The sequence below is a fragment of the Strigops habroptila genome, chromosome 4 (assembly GCF_004027225.2).
Source record: "Strigops habroptila isolate Jane chromosome 4, bStrHab1.2.pri, whole genome shotgun sequence".
In the NCBI taxonomy this organism is placed as follows: Eukaryota; Metazoa; Chordata; class Aves; order Psittaciformes; family Psittacidae; genus Strigops; species Strigops habroptila.
In genome coordinates, this window is record NC_046358.1 from 5,884,588 (window position 1) to 5,898,539 (window position 13,952).

Consider the following 13,952-nt stretch of genomic DNA (forward strand, 5'->3'; position numbering starts at 1 on the left):
GGCTGTACTCACACTGGCACCGCTTGTTCTGTAACACTGATTCATGGCACCTGTTGCTGAAAGCACGTATCAGTAAGAGTCAGTTTTCCAGTGCGGATGGGCACTCAGTGCAGTTTAGCATCTTAATCATAGTATGTTCTTCTTCAAGCTTAGATGAGGTTATTCCCGAGTGCCTTCTGTGCTTACTGAAACTTTCACACATTGAGACTTCTAGTGTCTGAAATACTACAAATTGTTCTGCTCTCTTATCTTTAATGGCTTCTAATACCTTTCCAGGGCTAACAAAGTAGTGGTGTAGTCTTAGTAGTCCATATGTAAATACAATTATGAGCTTAAGTCGCGCTTCAGCAATAAGATTTGCTATGGAATTGTGGGTTTGATTTTTGGTTTAGTGGGGTTTTTTTAAGTAGAAGTATGTTGTGGGTAGCACCTGACATATTTCATTTTTGTTCTAACTTGTCCCTGTCTCCACAGGAATTACTGTAATTATAGAGAGAACCTGAATTACGATGGGGGACGACAGTGAGTGGATGAAACTGCCCATTGATCAGAAATGTGAACACAAGGTAGGAGATCTTGTCATTGTGTTTTGGTTTGCTGTATATCTCTGCTGGAATGATTCTGTGGTACTCTTCTACCTAAGTACACCACAGGTGATCTCAACAGCTGCACAGCATGCATATAACAGATCTGAAACTGCATCAGCTCTATCCAACCTAGCATCCAAATAACATTTATTAAACAGAATTTAGCAGCATGATAATCTGCATGGCATAAGCTCATCGCTGAAAGATCAGTACACTCATTCATATGGAGACATTAGTCATCTGTAGCTGAAGCTATTGTTGGGCTCCCACCTACTCATCAGTGGTTGTAAGAGCTTATGAGGAGCACTGGGGAAGACTGCCATCTCTCTATCCAGATCATTCTTGGCGGGAGAAGAACGAGTGTTCTGTCTTGTTGCATGTTATTCATATAGTCATTGAAGTCTCGCAGATGCCAGCTTACTGAGCACACTTCCAGCTATGATTGAAGATCTTTTGTAAGACTGGTGAGTCAAGATCATACTAGCACAACAATAAACATCTGATTTCTGCTTCCAGCTGTGGAAAGCCAGATTAAATGGTTATGAAGAAGCCCTTAAGCTCTTCCAGAAGATAGATGATGAAAAGAGTCCCGAATGGTCCAAGTATCTTGGATTGATAAAGAAATTTGTGACTGACTCCAATGCAGTGGCTCAGTTGAAAGGACTGGAAGCAGCACTTGCTTATGTTGAAAATGCTCACGTAGCTGGGAAGTAAGTAGCCTTTTATTGCACTTAGTAGGCTGTTATGGCAGCTTAATGTGCCTCTCTGAGACAGACTGCAGATAAATTGTGTAGAGGCCACTAACAATTACTCTCTTTACTGTTGAGAGCAGAACTTGCTTTCTAATCTAGACAACTTGTTGAATGGCTTTTGTTGTAGGTGACCTCCATGTGCATATTAACTGTTCAGACATTGCTTACAGTAGTTCAGAGAAACTATTAAAGGCAGTAGTGAAGATTTCTGAAATGGTAGAGGAAGTGAATAAGTATTTTGGCGGTATAGATGTTGTGAACTAGAATCCCTGCTCTTGTTAGACTAACACTGTCTTTATGTACAGGGAGCCTTTTTTCCAGGGAGATATTTGTGCAATTCGTCCATGAACTAAAACATAGTTATGTTTATGTGGTGGTGTATCCAACTTAACCAGTATGAATCTTCACAGGATGTTTTTTAGTATTTCACTGTTGTCTAGCCCAGGGAATCACCTGTACTTACCAAGGTGAAATAAAATGACCTAGTAGGCCAGATTAATGCTTTGATCCACTGACTTAGTGACCTGATGAAAAGAATAAAAGTCTGATTAAAAAAAAAAAAACCCAGAACACTGAAGCTTTGTTTTTAAAACCAGACAATCTTCCAAACCTCTTGATTTAAAAGTGGTGTAAATGATTTAGTGGATTGGAAGCTTTGAAATACCTGTGAGATTCTGTGCTGGGAATATACATTAATGGTATATGTTAGTTAACTAGTTTATGCAGCTCCAGGAATTGACATTTATTTGTGGATCTTAACTAATGTATATTTACAAATACACTTTTGAGAAGATGTCTGCTCTTCACTGTCTGATGTAGTCCAGTGTTAGGAACATGTTAAGTGACACTTGGTCTGCAGGAGTTCTTTTGATTAAGCTAGAGGCTGAGGTCATCTCTTACAAAAGGTTATTACCTTCAAAGTTAACATAGAATTTAGTCTCTATTATATGAGGACTTGCTGAGTTTTAATCTGTTTTGGGTGTGTTGTATGCATTTGTCTATGGATAATGGCATAGAACACCTAATTCACTTAAATGATCCAAAACTAACACTCTCTCATCTTTCAGGACAACAGGAGAAGTAGCGTCTGGAGTTGTAAATAAAGTGTTCAATCAGCCAAAAGCCAGAGCAAAAGAGCTGGGTCTAGATATATGTCTAATGTATATAGAAATTGAGAAAGGGGAGGCTGTACAAGAGGAATTACTAAAGGGTCTGGACAACAAGAACCCGAAAATCATAGTAGCATGTATAGAGACACTGAGGAAAGCGCTAAGGTAAGCTTTCAGTTTTCAGTTCCTGGGTAGCTTTTGTCTGTCTCTCTCCTTTTTCCCTCAGCCTAGCAGTATGTAGAGTCTAATTTGCTGCTTAAGTCTTTAACAGGCCCTTGTTATTGTTGAATAGGATGTATCTTTACTGAATTGATATTTTTCTGACCACAACAGTTGAGAGCATCACGGGATTTGTTAGATGTGAGGGATGTCTTTGTTTTACAAGCCTCATCTGGACCACTTTAATCTGTGGCAACTATTTACAATGGACCCCTGAAAGAAGGGCAAGATTAGTGCATCTCGTTCCAGACTGTGGAGCTTCTTTTCCAAATATCTGAAACTCACTGATAGTGAACAAAAATGTAGCATTTCTTAAACTGTTTCTGATATAAAAACCAAACCCCAACACTGTTTTCCTCATTGATGTGAGCATCTTCAATTGATCTTCAAAATTGAAAAAAAGCTCACTGCATAGTAAGCTTCCATTTTCCATATAATTAATACTTTATTAAAAAGAAAAGCTGATAATGCTTCCTAAAAATCAAATCTAATTTAATCAAGATGGGGTAGTTGGTTTCAAGATTAGATTTGAAACATCTCTGGGTTTTGTTCTACTTCACGTATGTTTCCTGCCTTTGAGTTGAGTGAAAAATTCTGGGGTTTTATCAAATTCTTATATTTGGTGCATTTATGATTCATTGTCCATTAGTTTTTTGTTTTTTTAAAGAAAGCATAATTTTGATGATAATGTGCAGAACACTTTAAGTAGTTCATGTGAAAACTCTAATACAGGTGGAGAGTGTCTTATACTGGGATTTTGTAGAGACCTTGCTGAGGCATATGTATAGATAGCCCTTGTTAAACTAATTGTTTCAAGCTTCTGTAATGGAAGTCAAAGCATTGGCTTAGCACATTACCTGTGCTTCTAAGTGAAACTACTGTCCCACATTTAAGAATATATTTAAGCTATTTTAAATTGCCTTATCTAGTCAAATGTCCTTTTCACAGCACAGTGTAGTTAGAAACCTGCATAACCTTCCTCAAGATCTTTCAACCAACCACACCTGTAAAATGTGCCACATCGGCCTATTTCTTTTAATATGGAGTATTTTATGATCTTTGAGATGACAAGATCAAATTCTTTCCTGGAGACTTAACCTTCATCTTCTGCTTCTGATCTGTGTTGCTGCCTAAATTTGTCTTGTACTTTGAAAGGGTTTCTGCATTGATAATAACATTTAGCTATGTTGTACCTAGGTGGGTAGCTTGAGTGCATGATGAGTTTAGCTTCAAGTGTTTATCTTGTGCTAAAGTTTGGGGGTTTTTAATTGCTATATAAATTAGATAATATTATATGAATTAGATAAGAACAAGAGAATTTGCATAGGCAATTTTCCCAGTATGCTTTTTCTTGAGTCATAGTAGAAAAATAAGTATCTTGGGCAACTCATTTGTTCATATTCTCCATTTAAATTGTGTGTTTCAAAGACCCATTTTACAGGTTTTAATACTTGATGTTTCTCAAAGTGGGCTTGGCAATAATGTTTAGCACTAGAATCTTTGGGAGGTGAGACAGGCCTTAGCTCTTGAGCAGTCATTTTTCACTAGCTTTATTACATGGTACTTGGAGGGAAGCAGAAGAAAAAAGTGATTGGAAAGGTTAATTCAGAATTCTCAAGGAAAGTAAATGCTTCTGAATCACAAAACCCCATGGCTTCTGTGGAGGTTTAAATATGCTTTAGGAACTGTAGCAGTTCACTGAGAGTATGAGAAGAAAGTTCTTGTTCTCATTCAGCACTGACTGTAAAAGGAAACTTAGTGTATTAAGCTCACCAAGTTGTAGAATCTGCTGACAGGGAAGGGTGACTGGCTGGGAAACTTGTGTGTCCTTTCAGCAGCACATATTTCAACACGTGTGCTTTCTGTGAGGATGACCCAGGCTCACTATAATTATCTGGTCCAACAAGTGAGAAAGTGACTAATGCTTTTACTGCAGCTTGTCTCCAGGGATAGACAAAGGAGATTCTATTCTGATTTTGGGAAAAGTAGGTCACACAAGTGTTGGTCTAAGGACACTTTTTCTTTTTCCCTTTTTTCTTTCCTCTCCCTGGTTTAAGCAGCAGATTGGATTAAGTGCTTTGAAGTCATTTCAGAGGCCTGATTTTGTAATTCCAAGCTGGGTGTGGAGGGTAATTATGATAGGGCAAGTATTCCTTAGATTTTACAGTAGCTTAGTACTTAACAGAAAATAATGATTTGAGTCCATGGCACAATCCCTAAACATGCACTGAAAGCATTTCATAGGTTATTACCTGTGGATCACTCTCTGGTTCCTACCGGACACTGATGCTATTCCATGTTTTTAACTTTCAGTGAATTTGGTTCAAAAATCATCTCACTGAAGCCAATCATTAAAGTCTTGCCAAAACTTTTTGAGTCTCGGGAAAAGGCTGTTCGAGATGAAGCCAAGCTCCTTGCTGTGGAGATCTACCGTTGGATAAGGGATGCTCTGAGACCTCCATTGCAGAACATAAACTCTGTTCAGGTAGGCAGAAAGTAGTTCTGTATCCAAACATCTGAGAAAACACTTCCATGCCCCACTCCCTGATCTTGTGCTGTTGGGCATTCTTAAACTCAAAGCTGGAATTTTTCAGAAACAGCCACATTATTGTTTAGCTTCCTGTAACTTCTTTCTTATTTGTAAAGAAATAGTGACAATGTCTTGTTGCTCTGAACATAAGTGACATTGGGAGGGAGGCTTCATATTGAAACTGAGGAGGGGATTTGAGAAGTGGAATGGTATTTCTTGGAGACATAAGCCAAGGGCCAATAGTTACCCTTATAAAAGACCCCTGCACTGAAAGTCCTCAAGCTGACCATTTTCCTTCTCCATTTTCTTGGTTCCTGAAGTTTTTTTTTACTCTACATAGCCCTTCAGGCTTGTTCTGGTGGTGCTCAGGATGTGACTGATGTTCCACTGCAGGAAGTGGCGTTATCTTATGGTAGATAGCTATGCTATTGAATCATAACATGAACTAGATTGGCAAGGACCTTTAGGATCAAGTCCAACTGTTATCCTAAGCCAAGACCACCACTGAACCATGTCACTGAGGGCCTTATCTACATGGTTTTTGAACACTTCCAGGGACAGTGATTCCACCACTGCCCTGGGCAGCCTGTTTCAATGCCTGATTACTTTCTCTGAAGAAATTTTTCCTAATATCCAATCTAAATCTATTGGAGGTGGAACACTTAGTTATTTTAAAACTTTATAAATTATTGATGCTTCTTTCCCTCCTATCCACTTGAGTGTTCAGGTGGAAAGCAAAAATCTGTGTCATCAAATGTAGCACAACATGTTTGTTTTGACTTAGTTTTAGCATGGCTGTAACAAAAATCTTCCTTTGTACTCAGCCATTTTTATTTTAAAGCTTCTACAGAGGGGACACTATTCTGACTTCTACGATTTGTTTTTATGTAAGTGCTTTGCATTGATACTTTTATTGATGTTCTGTGGACCTACTTTATCAAAAGCTACAGTGAGTGTGAGGAGGAAGAAGGTAGCATAAAAAAATTTGAAAGGTAGTGTTATCTTGGCTTTGAAATAGGAAAACTCCATTGCTTTCCACGAAGTGTTGCTTGTCTTATATGTACACAATGTTTCTGATATGATGCTTTTCTCTTTTGTTCAGCTAAAAGAACTGGAAGAAGAGTGGGTCAAAGTGTCAGCAGTTGCTCCTAAGCAGACCAGGTTCCTGCGTTCCCAACAGGAGCTGAAAGCAAAATTTGAGCAGCAGCAGGCAGCTGGAGGAGATGCAGATGGAGGTAAATTTATTAATGTCTGTTGAGAGGTGTATCACTAGTGTATTATATGTGAAGGAACCCATTAAACTTACTTTACCTGCTCCAGCATGAGGTGTCCCTGCCCATGGCAGGGGGTTGGAACTAGATGATCCTGATGGTCCTTTCCAACGCCAAAACCATTCTATGAAACTGTAGAGGTGCTGTGAAAGAGTATCCGTCCTTTGGAATAGCAAAAATCACAACTGCTGATAGTGCTACTTAAACAAGGAGACTTAAGTGGTGCTATAAGTCAAAATCTCATTTGTCACTCTGCTTACATCTTTCCTCTGATTGCAGGAGGTGATGATGAGGAAGAGGCGGTGCCACAAGTAGATGCATATGAGTTGCTTGAAGCTGTAGAAATTCTTTCCAAGCTTCCCAAAGACTTCTATGAGAAAATAGTAAGCATAAACTTAAATATTGCCAGTGAATTCTATGATGTGAAGCTAATGAGTCCTAAGACTTATAGGCATTCTGCAATGTATGTTTTACTGCTACTTGGATAATAACAGACCAGTGTAAGTGAAATATAGACTGTCATAAATAAGTCTTAAAATCTGATTCACCAGCAAGAAAGCTGTAATTTTAAGGAGCTGAGATGCCCTGGGAAAGGCCTGTATTTCATATTTCATTGCAGTTACTGATGTTGAACTGTAGGCAGACTTTGGATTTCTCAATATAGAATTACATTTTAAATCTATGGCTTGTGGCAAGTGGGCTTCTCTTAGAACTGTTTTCATTTAATAAGTGAATGGAAATTGTTTGCTCTGCAGGAAGCAAAAAAGTGGCAGGAAAGGAAAGAAGCTCTAGAAGCTGTTGAGCTGCTGGTGAAAAATCCAAAATTGGAATCAGGAGACTATGCAGACTTGGTGAAAGTACTCAAAAAGGTAACAAATCCCAGAGTGCACATAGGGTTTAATATTCTTTTGTAATTTATTTGTATTATACTTTAAAGCTTACAGTTGAGTTAATACTCATGAGTAGAAAACTGGAACTGTTCCACACTGGAACAGTAGTGGAATATCTGTGGCCCACTGACTATTCCAAGACATTGTTCCAAGTCTCTGGAACTTGGATTTTCAGTCTCTAACATTGTTGCTTTGGGGTTCTTTTGCCTTTTCAGGTTGTTGGGAAGGATACAAATGTTATGCTGGTTGCTTTGGCTGCCAAATGCCTTGCTGGACTAGCCACTGGTCTCCGAAAGAAATTTGGACAGTATGCAGGGCATGTAAGTAGGAGTATGTACTTATTTTCCTGTTCTTATTGATGCTGGACACCTTTTGTCTTTCTTTTCCCATCAAACCTTGGTATTTATCAAAGGTATTAGTACAATTTTGAATGCTTAGTTACCCCTTTAATGGAGCAAGCAGTGCAATATCTGCCAAGATCTCTAGCAGCTTAAGGTTAAAAGGTTCTTGTTTATCCACATTAAGCAACATGAAGCTTATTATTGCAATTAATCTTTTGTACTAAGACAACTCTAAATCTCAAACATGAGATTACTCATGAAACGAACTGTGTTTGCATTACCTCATCCTGGAGATACACTTGCAGAAATGCATTTGTAGGCCACAGAGGAAAAAAAAATAGCTTTAGAACTTGAATTCTATTTAGCAGCTCCATGATGGATGATTTGGATTGGTTGGGTTCTCTTGGATGGTGGGGGAGGGTTGTTGGTGAGTGGTTGGTTTGTTTGTCTGGAGTTTGGGGGTGGTTTTCCTGCTTTAAGTAACCAAACTACTGACATTTTTGGTACCAAAATGTTCTGGTGATGTAGTTTAATGCTCTGTTCTCCTTTGCTACTTAACCAACAGCTGATATCAGGGAATATATGGGGAAGCTTGAGCAGTCTCTGGAAAGAACTGCAACTAATTAAAAGTTCCCTTTATCTCACTTGTTTCTCAAGCTTCTGTTGGTGTGTTCTTTAAGCTGCTCAATCATGTTTTTCTTGTGATAAGCAAGAGTGAACAGCTTAGAGACACAGCAAACTGGTGTGTCTGGCTGCTGGTAGTGTTATGTTTTGTGGTGAATTGGAAAGTTAATGAATGTCACTGCTTCAGGAGACTTGAATGTTTTGAACTTGTGAACAACAGTTTGGACAAAGTCTCTTTCATGCTGCAAGCTGTCCATAGTTGGAAGCATTCTGTCCATCTTTTTACACTTGATTTGTGTTTAAAAGGTTAACCCTCATAGCTACAGAGTTAGCACTGAAAAAGCCAAGCTTCTGAAGGAAGGGTATAGCTCCATGGTTGCCAAGTAAATAGCAGTGAGAGGATGATTTTTCAGTACTGAAACAGCAGCTGTGTTGCATAATCTCACTAGTTTTTACCACTTCACTTGGTTTGTTTGCTGCATTTATTTACTGGTGAGGAAAACGTAGGCTCCTCTTCAGAGCAGGCATTCAAAGTGTTATAAAATAGAACTGCTTCTAGAATTGCGGGATTATTCTAAACTCTGTTAGTTAAATATAGGAGAGTAATGTTAGTCTGCAGTCTGTGTTAAAACAAGAGTGATGAAGTCAAGCATAGAACCATACTATTCACTCTAATTGGAGTGCATGTGGCCCAATTTCACCTCTGCTGACTGCCTTTGGAGCCTTGGACTGACTTTTCTTCCTTTCCTCCCTCTCTCACATAGGACATGGCTTCTAACTTCTGTGTTAAAAAAAAACCCCACTCATTCTAGCTGTCAATATTTTCCAAAACAGAGACTTAATGATTTTAAATATCTCCTTCCTCTGACTTTGTTCTCTGTAGGCTTTAGGGGTGTTTAGCACCTACAGTAGCATGTGTGAGGGTCTTCATGGTGGTGTTCTGCATTAATTGAAGGTGGTTTTAGTGCTAAAGTTTTTGTGAACAGGGAATTTACAAGTTGTGGCCCGGCAAAGGTTAGCAGGTGAGCCTAAGTTGCTGTGTGTCACAAGGGGTTGAGATCTTACAGTCAGCTTCTGCATATGTGTGGAAAAATCTATTTTGTATTAAGCAAAAGCTTTAACTTCTGTAGGCATCAACCTACTTCCAAACTGACCTGCATTACGTTTATGAAAACGTTGACAATAGCCTGCTTTCCACACTTAAAAGCTCTGCATGCTTGTGGCTCACTGACCGGAGTTCTTACTGTTACAAAGCCCATACTGAAATGGAGCTGCAAATATTACTGCCACATGAGAATGTCTGCTGATTATTTTTCCTTTATTTTATGGGTTGAGCAGCTAGGTTGGGTGTAAATTGCTGTGGAATTCCAGTATGGCAGAGTTCAGTGTCAGCTGTTCTTTTTCAAGGCAGTACATCTGAAAAGTACGGCTCCAGGGAGCATAGAGATGCTTTAGAACAATGGTCTTGTCAGCTGTGGGTCAAATGAGGGCTTCATGGTGAGCCATGCTGAGTGCTGTCAGGAAACTGGGGAAGAAGGGACAGGTTATATACCTTCTTGGATTCTTGTAGTAGAATGTACTCTATTGTTCTGTGTTCCAGACGAGTAGAGCCAGAGTATTCATCTGTAATTCTGTGAATTTGTATATCTGCCTTTTGTTTAATTTTCCTATGAAATTGCTCAAAAATCTGTATTTAGTAATAGATTGGCTGGAATGAATTTAATATTGGAGATCAGCTAGAATAAACTAGTTCACACTGCTGTTGCGTACTCCTGGAGGGTGCAGCAGTGATGTCTGCATCATTTGCTTCTCTGCAAAATACCAGGAAGCAGACTATCAGGCTTCCAGTTATATTAGTGAAGCATGGATTGACTTTTTTCCGTTTTCCATAGGTTGTTCCAACAATCCTGGAGAAATTTAAAGAGAAGAAGCCTCAGGTAGTGCAGGCACTGCAGGAGGCCATTGACGCAATCTTTCTTACAGTAAGTAAGAGTGACAATTCCCATTTCTCAAACAATCCATTGTCTGAGACAATTCTTCCATTGTCTGAGAATTGATCTTTGATTTGCTTTTCTCTTACTTTACTGAAATTAATTATCTTTATCCAACACTATAGACCACGTTGCAGAACATAAGTGAAGATGTGTTGGCAGTGATGGACAACAAAAACCCAACAATTAAGCAACAAACATCCCTCTTCATTGCAAGAAGCTTCCGTCACTGCACACCTTCTACTCTGCCAAAAAGCCTGTTAAAACCTTTCTGTGCTGCACTTCTCAAGGTAAAGCAGGAGGAGTTGGTACTTTTGTCATTGACTCAAGCACTGATGCTGTGAAGCATTGGATTGTTCTGGGAGAAAGACCCTTCTGGTAGTGCAAGGACTAAAGAGTTCTTGTGTGCTGTGTACCCATGATTCAGTTTTGACTGATGACAAACTCAAGATGCATGGGAACAGTTTAGTCTTTTCTTAGTTGGCTTCTCTGAAACTGAAAGCTCACCAATTATTATAATAGATTAAGGCAGTAATTTGCAACTATTAAACTTCTGGGTACTGTGCCACTTCTTGCAGGCATCTCTAGCAAGCTTTTGCTGGAATGCTGCTTATCTTCTGCCATGAATAAAAGAACCATTGTTGATTCATAGAGTGCAGTTACTCTAAAGCATGTATCAGTGTAAACAATAAAATGAAGACTTTTTTCTCATTGCAAATAGCCCTTTCCTTTTTATGGAAAATATCCCTGGCTTCAGAAATGGACATTTGAACAGGGTTGCAGAACATTGAACTCCTTGTGAACTTTCATGGTGTGGTAGTATCTGTTAAAGCATGAATGGTTACCCTCTTGTATGAAAGATCCAAAGATGGAAAACCGACTATATCAGAGAAATAGTAGACTTGATAGAATTACAGAATGGTTTGTGTTGGAAGGGACCTTAAAGCTCATCTACTTCCAACCTCTCTGCCATGGGCAGGGACACCTTCCACTAGAGCAGGTTGCTCAAAGCTCCATTCAGCTTGGCACTGGACACTTCCAGGGATGGGGCAGCCACAACTTGATCAGTACATAGGAAAAAAGTGAACAACGTTTTTCTTCAGTGGAATGTTAAGGGTTATTCTATAGCAAATCTTGATTTTTAAAGAAAGGGGAGGGGATTTATATGGAAGATGGATTTAAGAATCTGTTTAGATACGAGCTGCAAGTCGCATGATACAAGTTGTCTTTTTCTGCAGCATATCAATGATTCTGCTCCTGAAGTAAGAGATGCTGGATTTGAAGCATTAGGCACTGCCTTGAAAGTAGCTGGAGAGAAAGCTGTGAATCCTTTTCTAGCAGACGTAGACAAACTAAAGCTTGATCGGGTGAGTTTATCATAAATGTTGTGGGAAATGCTCCCATTATCCATTTAAGATGCATGTTAGACTAGAGAAGGTGCTGCAGCTGATGACTTAAAGCACAGATTGTTTGAAAAATTATGTTTTACTTTAAAGTTACTGATGTTGCAGGGCATCTGAAAATCTCTTTCTTGTGAGATTATCAAGCATCTTTTAACTTCCACTACCTAAAATGCATTAGTATGTTAACATTGCATCTTCTCATTCTTATGTAAAGAATCTCTTTGGCTTTAAGGCTGCCTTGTCTATGAGGTGGGTTGTGAGGTTTGGGTTGGCTTTGGGTTTCTGAGGCTGCTTTTGGGTTTTTTCTGTTGTGGTGGTGTTCGATGTGGGGTTTTTTTTTGTTTTCCGAACACTTCCTCTGTCTGAAACAAAGTTCAGGGGTTTAGGTCACAACCACATGGTCCAATTCTATATTACTAGACAGGATTTGGTATTAAAGACTTATTTTCCAACCACAAAGTTCTCATGCTTTTGCATGGACTGACAGGTTTGGCTGATTTTACAATTGAAGGTGCAAAGAACTAGTCTTTAGAGCATCTGTAAGTATTGGTGGGGGTGTCAATGTTTTCTGTGTCTATAAATGCACTTCATTTTGAATAAGGAAAATTATTGTAGTAATACAGTGGCTGAGGCCATTGGCTGGATAACGTCACTAATGAGCACAGGAGAACAAATCTTTTTGAGTAAATGACTACTCTGGAGAAAACATGAATGGTTTTATATTGGAGCCACTGCCATTGAATGGCCACTGTATATCCAGTGGTGGTAGCTAAAAAGCTTTTCCCCTTTTTTCCCCTTTTTCCCTTGTTTTTTCTAACTGCTTGTCAGATTAAAGAGTGTGCTGAGAAGGTAGAACTGGTTTATGGGAAAAAGACAGGAGGAGCTGCTGAGAAAAAAGAAGGCAAGCCTGTTAGTGGAAAGACCCCTGCTCTTTCAGGGTCTGGTGGAGATAAAGAAACAAAAGATGCAGGAACCAAACCAGGTCCACAGAAAAAAGCACCTGCTGTGAAGGTAAGAGATTGCCAAGAGATTGTCTGATAATCACAGTTGCCTGTGATTGCGTTGAGCAGTTACTTATCAAAGATCAGAGGTGACCCATTGAACATGCCCTTCCACTGAGGAATCGCTTTGCTTTTGTAGGAGTGTGTGAGCCCAAGAACAAAAAATTTGGGACTTTCTGGGAATGATGAAATCTCAGTTTTTAAGGATACAAACTGTCTTGTTATGTCTTAATACCAGATTTTTATGTAGAAATAGTGATGAACGAAAGGAAGCTCCAGCTTCCAGAGGAGCTGCAGATGATGTAACATTGATGTGCTCTGTGGCGATAGTAGTATTTGGCTGAAGGGAATGTCTCTTCTTTTGACTAGCAAGGTTACTACTTGTGTTGATTGCTCTCCTCAGCATTGTTTGTAGTTTGCTACCATAAATAATTAGAAACATTAGCCTGTATTACTTTAAAATGATTGTTAGGATTTTAAGAATGTACCTAAGTAGCACTGTAGATGGTCTCTAATGGCCTATCTGTTTCTCCTGGTGGGAAACCTGGAAGTGAATAGAGTGGATCATGGTTTTTGTTTTTTAAAATCTATTGATACTCTGGTAGCCCTGAAGAGAGACACCAGTTGTAAGCTTAATACTGAATCAGTATCCATAGGAGAATATATAGCTGACTAAATTGCTTTCTGAACCTTCACAAATATGTTCTTTCCCTTTTCATCTTTCATTGTCTTGTGTGTCCCTGTACTGTACGTGCTTTATAAAACTTCGTAGTCTGAAAGGAACACACAAATTCAATAAGCTCTTGCAGAAAACTTTTATTTCTTTGCTTGCAGCTGTAATGGTACTAGAGAGAGAAGTAATTTTTGACGTCAGAATATAGAAGTGTGAAAAACAGCTGTTCCTTTGTATCTGATGAACTAGAGACCTGTTTGATCTTGGCTAACTTGTCCATTTCCTTTCTAGTCTGGGGGCCCACCCAAGAAAGGCAAACCAGCGGCTGCTGCAGGTGTGGGAGGTGCTGGGGCTAAAGGCAAGAAGGGTCCTGAGACCAAAGAAATATTTGAATCCGAGCTCTCGGTGAGTATTCTGCTAATTCTATGAGATGCAAAGTCCTCTCTATAAGTAGCTTGGCTAATCAGGCCTTCTGCTACTACAGATTCTTTGACTGAAGTTGGGTGGATTTTTGTTGCGAAAAGGGCAAAAAATACATATAAATAGAATTCCTAACTGGTA

General features: G+C 39.1%; 1 protein-coding gene across 5 annotated transcripts in view; it reads left to right on the plus strand.

Moving 5' to 3' along the window:
- The window catches only part of CKAP5 (cytoskeleton associated protein 5), a 51,691-nt gene that overhangs the window by 9,404 nt on the left and 28,335 nt on the right, over window positions 1–13,952 (plus strand). For all 5 annotated transcript variants that reach the window (XM_030481285.1, XM_030481289.1, XM_030481286.1 and 2 more), the window contains exons 2-14: window positions 475–566; window positions 1,104–1,297; window positions 2,407–2,613; window positions 4,981–5,152; window positions 6,300–6,432; window positions 6,748–6,851; window positions 7,224–7,337; window positions 7,574–7,678; window positions 10,216–10,305; window positions 10,440–10,604; window positions 11,553–11,681; window positions 12,546–12,728; window positions 13,683–13,796. In XM_030481285.1, the coding sequence (XP_030337145.1) occupies window positions 510–566; window positions 1,104–1,297; window positions 2,407–2,613; window positions 4,981–5,152; window positions 6,300–6,432; window positions 6,748–6,851; window positions 7,224–7,337; window positions 7,574–7,678; window positions 10,216–10,305; window positions 10,440–10,604; window positions 11,553–11,681; window positions 12,546–12,728; window positions 13,683–13,796 (1,767 nt within the window). In that variant the 5' untranslated portion in view covers window positions 475–509. The remainder of the gene's footprint in view (window positions 1–474; window positions 567–1,103; window positions 1,298–2,406; window positions 2,614–4,980; window positions 5,153–6,299; window positions 6,433–6,747; window positions 6,852–7,223; window positions 7,338–7,573; window positions 7,679–10,215; window positions 10,306–10,439; window positions 10,605–11,552; window positions 11,682–12,545; window positions 12,729–13,682; window positions 13,797–13,952) is intronic.